The sequence below is a fragment of the Trichogramma pretiosum genome, unplaced genomic scaffold (genome assembly GCF_000599845.2).
Source record: "Trichogramma pretiosum strain Unisexual culture from Peru unplaced genomic scaffold, Tpre_2.0 scaffold25, whole genome shotgun sequence".
Lineage (NCBI taxonomy): Eukaryota > Metazoa > Arthropoda > Insecta > Hymenoptera > Trichogrammatidae > Trichogramma > Trichogramma pretiosum.
This window is the reverse complement of record NW_019641621.1, coordinates 156,272-172,585: the sequence shown is the minus strand read 5'-3', so window position 1 is coordinate 172,585 and position 16,314 is coordinate 156,272. Positions and strand designations below refer to the sequence as shown.

The 16,314-nt window shown below is 38.5% G+C and overlaps 1 protein-coding gene across 1 annotated transcript; it reads left to right on the top strand.

Moving 5' to 3' along the window:
- Positions 1-444: 444 nt before the first annotated feature.
- Positions 445-4,939, top strand: LOC106654035. The gene is made up of 5 exons (XM_023458872.1): positions 445-623; positions 793-946; positions 1,109-3,761; positions 3,894-4,178; positions 4,563-4,939. Exons 1-5 carry the CDS (start codon positions 445-447, stop codon positions 4,937-4,939), a joined length of 3,648 nt encoding a protein of 1,215 aa, XP_023314640.1.
- Positions 4,940-16,314: the final 11,375 nt, after the last annotated feature.

The window sequence follows — 16,314 nt, the reverse complement described above, 5'->3', positions numbered from 1 at the left end:
TATTATAACGACACTTCAGCATCACTGCACACGATTTCTTTCGTGCGTGTATGCGTCTACACTCGTTATTGCCGGCCGGCACGGCACGCACTGGTCAGTCCCTCGCACTCGCCGCTGCTAACCGTCGTCTTATCGAACGCTCGGTGATTTCAAATTCGCGTTCTTTTTGATCGATCGTTAGAAGTGTTTTAGTGAAGTTATTTTATCCTTTCTCGTTCGTTAGAAGTATCGAGTGTTTCGAACATCATCGTTTCAAAAAAAAAGACGTGTGTGTAACGTGTCTGTGCCCGTCGATCGACGTTCGTCGCATCGACGATTTAGCGGGAAAGTCGCTCGCTCGCTCGTTTGTTCTCGAGCGGTTTCATTTCGAAAATTCGAACGTGCCTGCAGTGACCCGTTGATACTGCAAGATTTGAGACGATTTTTTCAATCATCCTGGACACGATGGCGATGAGATTGCTGAGGACCTATTCGACGGGTTCGTCGTCCTCGTCGCTGGATTCGTGCAGTACTTGCAGTACCTGCAGCAGTAGCAGCTCCTCGAGCGCGTCCTCTACGAGTTCGTCCGAGGCGAGTTTCAGCTCGCAGAGCACCATCGTCAATGATCCAGCGGATATTAGAAGGTGAGTATTTTGAGTTTTGAAGCACATTCTGAAGTGATCGAACAATGTTCTTTTTGCAGAGACAAATTTGTGACTAAATTTTAGTTTATCGATACAAATATTGAAATGGTAAAATTACAAACCAAATGAACGAATACACTCTAATATAGTTTTTATGCACTTTCAACAGATTTGGAAACACCAAATACAACTACTTCTGGATTGAAATGAGAGCCAGATCCAATCCTAGACTTCCGTATTACTACAATAGCAAAAGTCAAGCAGTGGTCTGGAACCGACCTGTACCGAAGAGCGTCAGACTACCTGTTTTCATTGATAAATGGGTAATAAAATTGTATCTAATTTAATCTAATATATCTTGTATCTATAATATCTTGTATAATATCTTGTATCTATAATATCTTGTATAATATCTTGTATCTAATTTAATAGAGTAACATATAAATGTATATAAAAAACTATATTTATTTGATATTTTTTGGCAGGGTGGATCTCAACGATTATCATCAGAAAACGAGGAAGATCTCAATTTATCAGACGTAGAAGCTGCTCATCGTAAACGTCTAATTCATAAGAAAAAAGAAAAGCGACTTCTCAAAAAAGGAATGACTGGAATTCTTACAGTCAAACAAGTAACGAAAAATACAAAAATGATGAATACTCTGTGGAAATTATATAGAATTCCAGGAGAAAACATTAAAGAAACTACCCAGAGATTATTTCCTACTGAAGATTCAGAAACCAATCCAATGAATGAGAACGAAAAAAATGAGCCATTGAGTAGATACAAGGCTGCTTTTGAAAATGGTTGCGAAGGTGATAAAATTGATGGTAATGATTCTGACTCTGATGATCCTGATGGCGTTTGTAGAATTATTAGACAAGAATTTTTCACAAAACATCATCACTCGGACTCTGACAATGAAGAAAAAAAAGATGAAGATGAAGAGTCTGAATCTGAAGAATATGAAGGTTTTAGTTCTGGAGAAAGTGAATATTCAGAAAGTTCAGAGTTTGATGAAGAATTAAATTGCAACAATGTTTTAAATACTCAAAATGAAATTTTTAATGACTTAGACACCATAGAAACACAAAATAATGATGATGATTTTGATCATGACTATGAAGTACAATGTGAATTGTTAAATATGTTAGATATTGAAATCACTGAAAACAATGAAAGTATACCTCTAGTAGAGAATCTTACGCATACTCCAGATAACACTGTGTCAAATAGTGATACAAAAAATAATTCAACTTTCGATAATGTCACATTAACTAAAGAATTGTTAAATTCATTTTATCATAAGCCTAAAAGTGCTAAAAGAAAACGTCAATTATTATTGAAAAAAAAGAAACGAAGAGAAGAAGCGCTGGCTAAAAAATTACAATTGTTAAACCAACACAAAAATGAAGTAGAAACAGCTCCTACAAATAATGTCACCGACGAAAGACCAATTATATGTGAAATTAATGGAATTCGTACCATTAATTATAATTATTTACCATCATCTAAAATAAATGTACCTGAGGGGCAAAAAATTTCAAGATTAAGTGATAGTAGTGATGACTCTGAAGATGGGGAATGCAAAACCGCTGATGCTGAAAACAAAGAACAATCAAATGAAAATAGTACCTCTAAAGATGAATGTAACAATAAAGGAAAAGAAAAGAAAGATTTAGAGCTACGGAATTGGTTTCCTAAAAAACGCAGAAAAGTAAGAAGGAGAAGTCAAAGTAAATCTGAAAGTTCATGGCATGAATCAAATTCTTCAGCAAACTCTGGAAGTGATGACTCTGACAGACCAAAGGCACAAATGAAAAGAAAAAAGTTCAATGATGAAACAAACAATAGTCCAGCAGTAAATGTAATTAAAAAAGAGAAATCGTCAAGAATCCCACTACATGAGTGTGTAAATGTGAATGTTAATGGGGTAAACCATAAGACATTATCTGAAAGTGATGACTCAGATGAACCAACAGTGAGTATGAAAAGAAAAAGGTTTAATGAAGAAACAGACGATGGTCCAGCTAAGAAGGTAATGAAAAAAGAGCAACCTCCAACAATTGCACAAAATGAGTGTGCAAATTTGACTGTTGATGATGCAAACCCTAAAGAAGTTTCTATGGAAATGCCACTTTTAAAATCTCAATCGTGTAATGATGAAACTTTTGATAAAACAGAAGTTTCAAAAACAGTTGAAACTTCAATTCAAGCGGAACCCAAAAATTCAGTTGAGTCTGATATGGAAAATTTATTTAAAACTGTTGTTGATGATTCAATTGAAGCTGCTCTTGCAGTTGAAAATTTAATTGAAGCTGAACCTTCAATTGAGTATGATATTGAAGATTTAGCTAAAACTCTTGCTAATGATTCAATCGAAGCTGCTCTTGCAGTTGAAAATTTAATTGAAGCTGAACCTATAAATTCTGTTGAGTATAATATTGAAGATTTAGCTAAAACTCTTGCTAATGATTCAATCGAAGCTGCTCTTGCAGTTGAAAATTTAATTGAAGCTGAACCTATAAATTCTGTTGAGTATAATATTGAAGATTTAGCTAAAACTCTCGCTAACGATTCAATCAAAGCTGCTGTTGCAGTTGAAAATTTAATTGAAGCTGAACCTAAGAATTCAGTAGAGTATGATATTGAAGATTTAGTTAAAACTCTTGCTAATGATTCGATCGAAGCTGCTCTTGCAGTTGAAAATTTAATTGAAGCTGAACCTAAGAATTCAGTAGAGTATGATATTGAAGATTTAGTTAAAATTCTTGCTAATGATTCAATCGAAGCTGCTCTTGCAGCTGAAAATTTAATTGAAGCTCAACCTAAGAATTCAGTAGAATATGATATTGAAGATTTAGTTAAAACTCTTGCTAATGATTCAATCGAAGCTGCTCTTGCAGTTGAAAATTTAACTGAAGCTGATTCTGGTCTGGAAAATTTAGAAAATGCTTTTACTCAAAATGAAATTGAAGCTGCTGTTGCAGTCGAAAATTTAATTGAAGCTGAGCCTGATTATGCAATCAATTCTCAAATTAAAGATTCAGTAGAACCTTCTGCTAAAAACTTAATTAAAACTGCTTTTGATCTTGCTCTTGCAGACAAAGACTTAGATTCAAATGATTCTGATTCAAGTTCAACTTGTTCAAGAGCATCATGTTCATGTAAAAATTCATGCTCATCATCTGCAGAAGATTCACCTGATGAAGAAGTTTCTTTGAAAGAAAATGATGATAAAATTCTGCATGATGATAATGATGCAAAAGAAAATGAAATGGTAAAAGAGAACAATATTGAAATGAATCAAAAAAAAGAAAATTTGGAAAGTATAAATAATGATCTCTGGTCAGAAAATAAAAATATTAATGATAAAAGTAGTGAAATATGCGTAGAGAATAAAAATGTAAATACTGAAAACAATGAAAGAACTGCAGAAAATGGAAATTTGAATGACATAACTAAGGGAATACACGCAGAGAATGAAAACTTTGATAAAGTAGATAAAATGTGTACAGAAAATCCTAATTTAGATGATGAAAATGCTGAAATGAGTATAGAAAATAGAAATTTGGATGATGAAAATGATAAAAATAATGAATTAAGTGCAGAAAATAAAAATTTTCATGATAAAAATAGTGAAATATGTGTAGAGAATAAAAATGTGATTGCTGAAAATGATGAAAGGAGTGCAGAAAAAGAAATTTTGAATGACATTAATAATGGAATAAACACAGAGAATAAATATTGTAATGAAGAGGATAAAATGTGTACAGAAAATGAAAATTCAGATGATGAAAATGGTAAAATGAGTTCAGAAAATGAAAATTCAGATGAAGAAAATGATAAAATGAGTACAGAAAATGAAAATTCAGATGATGAAAATGATGAAAATAAAGAGATGAGTGCAGAAAATAAAAATGAAGAGATTCTCACAGATGATGAACATTCGGTAGATAGTAAGTCAGAAAGTGAAAACGATGAAATACTTACAGATGATGAATATTTGGTAGATAAAAAGTCAGAAATTGGAAACGATGAAATACTTACAGATGATGAATATTTTGTAGATAAAAAGTCAGAAAATGAAGAAGATGAAATACTCACAGACGATGAATATGTGGTAGATAGAAATAAAGAATTTAGTCCAGGAAAAGAAAATGTCAAGGAAGGAAAAGATAATGTCGTTATAGAAAATGATGAAGCGTGTGATAGGAACAATGGTTTGAAAGAAGAAAATGGTGAACCAAGTGCCTCGATAAAAAATAAACTTTTCAAAGGTCTGAAGAAATTGATAAGTAGTATAAATAAATGAGATTATTGTTATATTGTAATTGTATTTTATTTTAATAAGTTAATTCTAATAGTTAATACATTAAGAATTTGTTTTAATCAATTGACATTGTATGTTGATTAAATTTGTAAGTTTGAAAATGTGTACAAATTACCTGTTCCGTTCTGTAGTTAAACCTTGTTATTTAAAATAAGTTAAATAAATTTAATTTTTGTAAATGAGCATTTTTTATCTTAATATAAAGGTCCTTTTGTAATCCAAATGTTTTCTAACAGAATGTAATTTCACACAAAGATATCGCAATTATTAAAGTATCAGTCGAATTTTTTCATTATTCAATACGAATTACGGGTGCATAGTTTGATTGCAAACGATCAATACTGATCTAGTTCTCTCATTGTCAAAATACAGCTCTCGAGAAATCGCATGTTACATTTCAAGTAGATTTATCGCGTGCATACGACCACGCGCTATCGTCAATTTCTCTCTCTCTCTCTCTATGCGTTACGCGCTCGAGTGAGCTCTCGGGGCTGTGGGGCTCTTGGACGCGCAATTGAACGTGTCATCTCTCTCTCTTCCTCTCCGGTATCAGGGTCGCCGTCGAGCGGAATCTAATTAATAATTACATCACACGCGCGGTCAGAGCTGCGTAGAGAAGCTCTGAAGGATCTCTCTGTCTCTCGCGCGAGAATGTCGCGTAACGATCATCAATCGCGCAAAAGGGCAGGACACAGCGATTAGAGATGGATTTTGTATTTCGTAATTATTATCGCATCAGCGATAGTAAAAAAAAGACAAATCCTTCGTCTAGATTTGTTTTATATGCGCCCCTAAGTATTGCATCAGAGAGAGGAAGAGAGGATGAAGTATAATATAATATATATAAAGAATTATACGTAATAACGTGAGGTAATTACGCGAGACATATGGCAGACGTTACCTCTCTCTCTCTTTAATATGCTACTATGCGAAGAGAGAAAGAGAGCGATGCGTCGTCGTCGTTGATCTATACTGCAACAGACTCGCGCAAATCAGACAATATGCGGGAATGCACGTGCGCACGTATACGTATACGTATCCTACATATAAAAAAAAAAGTTATAATATTATGCAATGCATGCGGCATCGGACGCCGGTTATTGGCCTCTCTCTCTCTCTATATCGCGAGGGGCCTCCTTTTTGCTTCTTTCTCTCTTTATGTACACATAATGTATTTGACGATGCGGATATGTAATATACATACACACACACATGACGACCACCGACCCCTTGATCGTGATTTTCTTTTACTTCCGAGGGACAGAGAGAGACTGACTGCGTTCGAGCATTATAAACGCGGAAGCTCGAGGTATGCATTTTATTATATGCAGTGTGTGTACTCAAAAACCGATATCATCGCGATGATCCCAGCGCGCACATATTGGTATGTTATATTTGTGCTTTTCGGATGTGGCTTTTTCGGTGGCGGGTGAAATTATCAACCGGCCATTGGGCGGCGCTCTCTCGAAATTTTTTTTCTTCACGGAAGTTCCGTGTGTGCATGCGGCTACTGCTGCTGCTCTTTCTCTCTCACCGGGCGTGGGAGGACTACTCCCTGCTCACCACTGCATGTTTGACTTACACATATGGTCATCTCTCGCTCTTTCTCTCTCCTGATTGAGGATTGATTCGTGGTATATGCATATGCCCGCTGGTGGTGGTTGTAGTACGTACGTCAGTCCTGCTGCGTTACACAACTGCGCCAATCGGCGCGGACAATCATTGCTCGCCGCCGCCGCTGCCGATTCGACATGCTGCTGAGGTTTTCGCTGAACTTATTAATGCCGTATGCGTATATGCGTATAAAGGGTTGAGAAAATATTATAAATCGCACACAGGTCGGGCCAATCTCTCGGCATGTCCGATTTCGGCCTCATTACGTGCAGATTCGCCGGCTCGAGGAGAGCGCGTTATTATTATATGCACATATACACACCGCAGAGAGTTCTGGCCAGCATATGCTCTTTCGTACAAAATTATTCACAGAAATCATACTTGTGTACGATGATCGGGTGCGCGCTTCTTTTTATAACTCGATTGAGAATAGGATGTATATTTTTCCACGGGTTACGAGAGTTCATAAGTTTTATACGCCTTTTATGTGGGGTGTATACTTCGTGATTAGGAATATTTTTTGGATGAAATTATGAATTTAGCTGTCGTTTTAGCTAAGAGTTTTCCAGCTTTTCCTGTAAAATCTAAAGTTCTATTTGTCACAATTTTCTATGAAAAAAAATTTGATTTTATCTGAAACAAGCGTAAGTGATTTGGATATAATAGAATGTAATTGTCAAATTTGATGTTGCATCAGTGATCACACAGAAGCTCGGGAAATTTCTTCTAGTGTAATGTTTTCGTGAAAAAGTCTGTTTCGGAATCATCGGTGATACCAACGCCACCTACGTAGCTCCAAAGTCAAGCTGTAACTAACTAAAATACCATTTGATTTTTCAGTCCAATTTTCACGCCAACTTTCGTCAAAATACCGTTTAACACATCAACTTCTCGTACACATTTACACGAAAGTTTTTCTCCACGAATTCGTTCATTTTCACGACGGGTTTACCCACGATATCGATTCTACGTACGATAAATAGCCTCAAGTTGGTACGGATAGTTTCTACGTTATCCTACCACGATACACGCCGCGACGCCGCGAGCACCGATCATCGATCCACTACGGGCTGGACGTATATACCCACACTCGCACACGCGCGATGCGTTGCACACACGCTCGCATAATATCGTTTAGTTAATTATATGCCATCCTAATTACTCGACGTCGATGCGACGACGATTGTTACCTAATCGATGTAACTGGATTTTATGTAATTTAATTAAAACAAACAAACAATCCGGAAACCGATATGAAGTAATCTATAGAACTCGTGATTAGTTTTAGCAATTATAAACGCAGCAGCAGCATCCAATGCAACGAGATCCGACGCGTTAAATAATCAAAATTTATTTTTCGAGTTCGAAAGTATTTTCTTGATTAAAATTGAATTAATCTTCGAAGAGGATCACCACCACCGAGTATCGTTTTTGTCGATGCTGCTGCTGCGTACTTGGCTGACCGAAAATTCATTCCTCTCGTCGCCAACGACGCTGCAGCTCTTGAGAAATCTCTTTTGAGCGCCCACTTTACGCGGCGTTAATTGCTCATTACCACGGGTTTAGACGTTATTATTGTTCGATGGAAATTATCTTGAGAATAATTTTATTGTTACCTTAGATTTATAATACAATTAAGAGTTGAGAGCTTCTTCGTATATAGCGTCAAAATTGAATTTTTGAAGTGCAATATGGGACATTTATTTCTGAAAAGTCGAACGTGAAACGTATACCTTGCAGATCTCGAGTACTTTTTAGGGACATTTTTCCAAAAAAGTACTCCGTTCGCAATAATAACTACACCCCAATCTGAAAATTATTAGGCTCGTACCTACGAGATTTCTACACAAGGGTTTTGTGCTTTGCTGAAAATATGCTGATCATTAACCCTGTGTGCAGCTCTCTATACGTCGGTTTTGTTTATACTCTTGTGCTGCTGCTGCTGCTGCAATGCAACGTACGTCTCGCGGAAAAAACGCACACACATGCACACAGGGTGGTAGTGGCCTAATACCTTTACGAAGCATTAAAGTAAAATAGAATTGTATACCAGGCTAGGCTTCAGTGAAACCCTAGGAAAATCGCGAGCTCGTCGTCGTCGCGCGCGAGAGAGCCACACGACACTTACACAGTGTGTAGTACCACCTGGCCCCGGTCGACACATGGAGCCATTCGTCGATAACGCGAAATATCGCTCGCATCCGTCCAAACTGTTGTTGCCAATTTTGTCGTTTTTTATTACTGTTGTTGTTGGTTTTTAGTTGTTACTGTTATTACTGTTGTTGTTGTTGTTGTTGTTGTTGATTGTGTTTGAAGGAAGACAAGCATGGCTGGGGAGAACGAGCGCGACGAGGACGAGGACGTCGTCGACGATGCCGATGGGTAGGAAGCAGAAGTTTTTTTTTTTCATACGACTTTTCGTATTCACCCACTTTTTTATTTTTACTATCCTGTATACACGTCCCGTCGATATATATTTTGGCACCGAAAGTATATTCCCGTGTTTCCGAGTAAATTCCTAGTAAATAACACGATATACATAAATCAATTCCATTTATTTGTAAATAAATTGATTAAATAATCTATATAAAATCGTAAATCCGACTGTCGTCGACGCCATCGTCACCCTCACCTCATAATTTTTTAAAGAAAATCTCTCCCAATCCTTGGTTGAATTCATCTTGCAATTCATACACTTGTAAATTACAACGATACATCAATCACACGTACAGTGTAATTACGATCGTCACTATACGTTTTTTTTATCTCGATATTCAAAAACGATTACACACACACGTGCACAAATTCCCAAAAGCATACATTAATAGTTACGATACGCGAAATAAAAAAAAACAACAACGAGGCTGAATCATATCCATGCATTGTGGCATTATAGTTTTCACCGCACTAAAGGCGACGGTCTTCTTTTATCAATATTTCTTTTTTTTTTTAGTAAATACATACATATATTACCTGTACATATATGTATATATTCTGTATATTATTATTATAATCATGTACATAAGGTTATAAGCGAAGGCTACTTACTCTCTCTCTCTCTCGCGTGCGATGATATACTCATTAAAAACGCGAGATTAAAGAGCCGAAGAAGGATGTTTTTCTTTCTTACGTTACGCGCGCAGTCCGCGTTGATGAGAGGATATCTCTCTGCTATCCCCCTACTCTTTTTTCTTCTCGTCGTCGTCGTCGTCGCTCGCGTTATTACATAGCTTTTCATGAATTATTTACACGTTTATATCCATAATATTCAGCAAAATGTTTGTTGTGCGCGCGAGAGAGGGAATTTAAATCGCAAAAAAGCTTGGCGTTTTTTTTTGTCATCGTTGCCTCGCGCGACTTCTAAAGCTGCATTATACGCTCCGCGCGTGGAAAATTATCTACATTAGGTCATAGGGAGTTGCTGCTGCTGCTGCCGCTGCCGTTGTCAACTTATACGCACACGGACGAATTCTAAACTCGGACAATGCGCGCAACAATTGCCACGCTCGCGTTGGCTCTCGGTTGCTATATACCGCTGCTGTATATATGTGTGTATTATATTATTACATAAGCGCTGCATTGTTTGCAATACGTAAAAAAAATTACTACGAATACTGCTATTTTTCAACTATAGTAGAGTATCTATATATATTTAGTCGAGGTCGTAATCAGACAGACGCAGAAGTGGCAGCGACAACGCACTCGTGTATATATAATGCACACATTTATAGTGCGCCTCGACGACGACGACGGTCAGCGACGTTCGCGCGATATGTCTATAGCAGACTGCAAAAAACCGGTTGTCTTGTCATCCTGCAGTCCAGCTGCATATATACATATATGTTATTGCTCTCCTACTACTACTGCTCGGCGCTGCACTGCGCTCGGCAAAATATACGCGATGCACGTGTGAATATCGCGAGGAGCGCAGCACTCCGTATAGTAGCCGTGTGTAGAGCCTACGTAGGTGTTTTTAGTTTCTGTCGTGTTGCACCGCGTCGTTCCTTCCTCTCTATATGTACGTCTCTCTGCGCGACACGCATTCTTGCCAAGTCAGTGCGTCGACGTCGATATTGTACTCGTTTTCGCGTAAGTGCATCGCGTAAATAATAATTGGGAACTTTGGAATTAGGTAGATTCGAGACACCATGAATTATTATCGTTGCTTCTTTTGATCTTGTAAAATCAACGACGTTTTTGTCAACGATAGTGTGTGTAATTTCTGTGCGCAACGCTATTATACATCGCTTCCTTCGTTGTTTCGTGCATGCAAGTGTGTATGAGTATGTGTGTGTGTGTGCCTTGTACTTCTTCAAAGGACGACGTGTGCCTTGGCTTGTGATATAAAGCCGGGGGAACGTATAACCTTCAGCAGCCGCCGCTGCTGTATAGTAATGCACGCTCCGAGTATTATAGTGCGCCAGCTTTGTAGCGGAACAGAACTGTATCATTTTAATTTTATAATAACGCGCGCAGACGACGACGACGACGAGGCTCTGTGTGTGTGCTGCTTAACTTACCTACTCTGCACTACGTTAATTTAAAATGTAATTTCAAATTCTTACATTAGGTCCTTGTGAGCTGCTGCTATACATGATACGCGCGTGGTGTGTTCATTCGATTTTTCGATTCAACGGGGATACATTTATTTTTTACGAAATCGCAATGATTACACGTATACGTGTCTTTTAATAGAAGCATTACTCTCGATGAGCGTATTTACGCGCGAATTCAAAGTGGTCGGCGGTCGATGAATTAATTATCAATTACAAATAATGTAATGCCATTTCGGATTTAATTGAACTACAAGCGCACGCGAGCGCGTACTTTATTTAAAATTAAATATTTATGCATCCGATAAATGGACAGCTCTCGAGTTTGCGTTGTTTGAAAATGGATTTTAACGCACGAGAAACAAAAAAAAGTACACCCCGAGTGCTCTGCATCGCGTTGTTTATCCGCGTGTCGAACTATAATGAATCGACTTCCAAAGAGGAGTATACAGAAATAATCGAAAGAACGTAAATAAAAAAAAACAATTTCGAAATACATCGATGCAGTCAATCTCTCTCTATCTCTCGATAAAAAAAAAACTTTCCATCCAGCGTTGGAAATATATTTACTCGTGCGCGCGAGAAGATTTTGAGTGATTGACCATTTTTTTCGATTACACGAAATTTCATTCCGCAACAGTTTTCTCTGTGATGTATACGAAGCGTGAACGATGTTGGGTGGTGCATAGTATTCCGTGAGATTTTTTTTTTGTCGTTATTACATTGACCCATTTTGTTGATACGCTTGGCGTAATTTTATAAAATTTCAATATGTAAACGATATTCGAGTTGCAGTATGTACTCCGCACTCGATAGAAACTCGGTATTACGTGTGTACCTACTTGAACGAGGAAAAATCAAAATACACAATGATTTATCTTGCATGATCCGTAATACAAATGTACATAATGCTGCGCGCAGAGCTACTTCTATATACGTGCAGCGGAATAATTAATTGACTATAATTGCTGGATGATGTTAGGATCGGGAATCGGTATACAATACTAAAACACGAAACGAAGCTTCGATAATAATTCAAAATCACGAGCGCGCGGGTGTACTCGATAGATTTTATATTTACACACAAATTCGATACAGCACAGTTTATTGCCGAAGCTCCCGATTACGAGGAAAAAAAAAGAAAAGAAGACGAAGGAAAATTAGCCGCCACGTATAATATGTTTAGTAGTAACGAACGAGCAGTGACTATAATAATAACAATGAGTTCGGTGCATCGGTGCTGTGAAAAGAAAAGTGTGGGTGCCGCCGTATCGTCGTAGCACAGATGCGCTGCTTCGATTGTTTTCGGCGCGGAAGCCGCCGCTCCTGCGTACGAATTTCCGAATCGACGCAGCCGTCGGCTTATGGCTCGTGGAGACCACTGTCGTTGGACTATCATCAATTTAAGTGAGTGAAGCCAAAAAAAAGCAACGAATTTTCCATGCCTCGAATTTTCGCAAAAAAATTTCACCGGGTAATTGCGACACTTGATAAAATTTAATCCGATGAAATTCGACGGTTTTTTTTTCTCGCGCGTCAGAAAGAGCGTGTGCGTTTCGAAAGAAACGCGCGCAATTCTCTCTATTAAGGCGACAACAAGTGGCGCCCGGCGGTGTGTGTACGCCGAGGAAAAATCAAGCGAATTAAAAATAGATTAGCTCATATACCGACTCCTTGAAAAGAAGAAAAAATGCCGTTGCCCGTGAGAGTCGAATGAAATAAAAATTGCATTCGTATGTATCTAGCTATCTCCTTTTAAAGCGTTCTCTTCTTGGCTAAAAAGCTGCGCCGCGCGCTCATGATCATTTTAACTTAGTGCGCGAGTATGTGTGCATGTTTCTCAGTCCAAAGTAGGGCACGTTCATTTGAAACTCGGCGAGTGAGAGAGAGCAAAAAAAAAGGAAAAAAAGTGCAACTCGATACAGGGAACAGCGAAACGTTGTAAAGACGTGTCTATGCCGCGTGTACTACGGAACGTACTTACTGCTCGTCTTCTCTCTCTCTATACATGTATATCATCTGGGGGGTATATCCTGCACGTGGGTCATTTACACACCCACTTGGGCTGGCTTCTTTCACACACAAAAAAAAAGTAGAAGAAGAGGAGAGAATAGAACGAAAGAAAAAACTTCTTTCTGGCGTGAGCGATATATAGACGTGTAGTATATACGCCTTCGCGCATTGACACATACCTATACGGACACCGAGAAAGAAACTCATCCGCTTCTTCTTCGTTTTTTTTTCTTCTTTTTTTTTGGGCGCTTTAAACTTCAACTCTCAATAGCTTGCAATTGACGCTCAAGTTGTGCGAGCTTAGGTATCCATATATANAAATGTGTATCCAAGTTGAAGGAAAATGTACAAACTGTACTATCGTTTAGCTTTTCATTTTCTCTCTTTTTCCTCGAGTATTTTTTACTTTTTTTGCTACACGAACGTACAGTACAAGTGCAAAAAAAGTATCCTTGATTTTTTTTTTCGGTAGAAAGAATGCGGTTGTTTATTATTAAAAATAATTAGAAAAAAAACCGTTTGATGTAAAGTAAACTTTTATTCCTCCCGTCTGTGTGTGTGAGTGTATTCGTGCATGCACGAGCACAAGGTAGAAGCACAAAACTTACGCAATGTCTTTTGCCAAGAAATTAGTTACCTGATAACAAAAAAAAGTTCTTTGTAAATGTTGCTCTTTTTTTTTTTTTTTTAATCTCTTCAAGTTTATGTTTAAGACTATGTGCGCTCGTGAAAACTTTTAAACGAGCACCAGCGAGACAAAAAAATTATGCTTTATGGAACAAAAACGATAATGAAAAAAAAAAAGAAAAAGTAAAAGAGCGGAAAATATTCCTATTAAGAAAGTAAAGTTTTTTTATCTTTGGAATTATATTCGACGTTGAAGCCGTGAAAATGATTAAATTAGTATAGCGATGGTTATCCCCGACTGGATGAGGCCAAGTCGAAGATTGATTTCGGAACTCTGTGCATTATTGTCCGAATTCATCGACGAGAGAATCGCTGCGATATATCAGCCGCAATGACTGTGTGTGCGTGTGGTCGAGCTCGAGATTAATTGCAATTTTTGGATACGTATATAATACGGAACCGCATTATGATACGATCTCTCCCCCCCGGGCCAAGCGTGCCAAGCACGTCCAGGCAATATCCTCGTTTCGCTCATATAGTTGACCAATATTATCTCTATCTTCTCGTCGTGATTCACGATCGCACCCGCTTCAAAATTTATACTACCATTTTATCAAAAACGCGCGAGTAATTATCTGAAAATTGACTCTCTAGCCCTCCCTTTGAGAAGAGCTGTTGCGAACACCAACAAAAGTTTTTGGGGCCAAGAAACAAAACAGGACACACGACACGACCAAGAAACACGTCAAACATACAATTAATTTCAACACCCCCCCTTCAAACGACTACCAAAGACTCGACGTGATTTTTTGTCATGTTGTGTGTGTGCTTTATAGGTTGATGGGCATGTCACCGGGGATCGGCTACAAGGTGCAGTTCGAGCCCGGCACAAATTTGCGCTGTCGCGAAGATAAAAAACCCGAACCCGAGCCGGAACCCGAGGACAGGTTGGCCGCCTTCATTCCACAATTATGATCTTTTAATTCTTCCACCATCTCACTTCTTCTGATAACCTCGAGCGCGCGCACACACACGCACGCACACGGTCGTTTATATATATAATATTTTCACCGCGACGCGCCGCAAGGCCATCTCCTTTTGACGTCTTTAAACGAAACGAGAGTTTGAACTCTTCCGAGTGTATAGTATAGTGGCAGATTGAGATCGAACACGTTTTCACGGTTCCAATTTTCGGCGGGTTTTTCAATCTTGCGAGCACGAGAAAGAGAAATAAGAAAAAAAGAAAAGGAAACGGACTCGGGGAGAACGAGTTTCTTTGCTTGTAACTCGGAGAAACTATCTTTTCTCGGCAAAAGTCCGAAGCTCTTTCATTGGTCGATGTTTTGACACTCGTAAGCAAAAAAAAAAAAAAAAAACAATTTTTCCATTTAGAAAAAAAAGTGGATTGCAAACAGCAGCGCACAGCTTTATCCGCGATGTAATAGAAAAAAACCTTTTACGCGCGCTTGCTCTCTCTCTCTCCATCGCTATATCTATCCGTCGACCGAAAAAGGTTTTCTTTTTTTTTACATCGAAAACGCAAAAATCGGGTCGTTTCGTCGCTGTGTGCCGTACACAACAACGTGCATACGTCGCTCACGCGCGTAGCAATTTTACACGCAACACGCAGAAGCTTTAAGTTAATTTGCGCCGGGCGTTGTAACGCGACACTCATTGAACGTGGCGTTTTCACGTCCGTCGCGTATGGCGTATATACAGCAGCAGCGCACCTATTGTATCGCGCGCGATTTATCCATTAATTAAAAATTAACGCGTCGTGCATTATGAGTTACTTCATTAACGATCGCGCGCGAATTATGGATGAGTTTTTTTTACGTTTATTTAAAAATTGAAGCTACGTAATTGATGAAAACGCATCGATTCTTTCGACGCCATCTACGTTTTCCCCTTTACAGACGAGAAAAACGTGCACACACACACACACACACATACATACAAATTCGTCCCGATTTATAAATGCATACTCGATCGCGCCGCAGCGAAATTGAATTTCATTATAAACACTCGCCGCGATCTTCTTTGCCCCGCAAGCCCAAAGGCTTTATACCGCTGCTGCTGTATGTATACATAATACTACGTGCCGTAAATTCTAAGCTTGCAAAAAATTCATCGTTGACTTTAAACACACAACTTCTTGAAACCTTAAAAAAATTCGTACACGTATCGCCGTTCAATTTTTGATGATACGCGCGTACATAATATACGCAGCGTGGCGTAAAAGGAGAGCCTCTCGGCTCGTATTCGCTCTTCTCGAGGCGCAACGGGGCTAGCTACAACGATATACGAAAAAAAAGCTCGCGAGAATTCCACGCAGGTAGTAGTAGTAGTAGTGGTGGTATCATTTTTCGCAAACTACGGGCGGCGCGTTATAAATTTTTAATTAGCCAACGAACGCGCGATTAAAACGACACATGCGTACGTGTTTCGTTCCCGATGCGTTTCGGTTGTATTATATCCTCAGCCGCGTGCTGTGCAGCAGAGAGCGAGCGAGTGAGTAGTATAGTAGTTGGGAGAGAGAGAGAGAGAAGC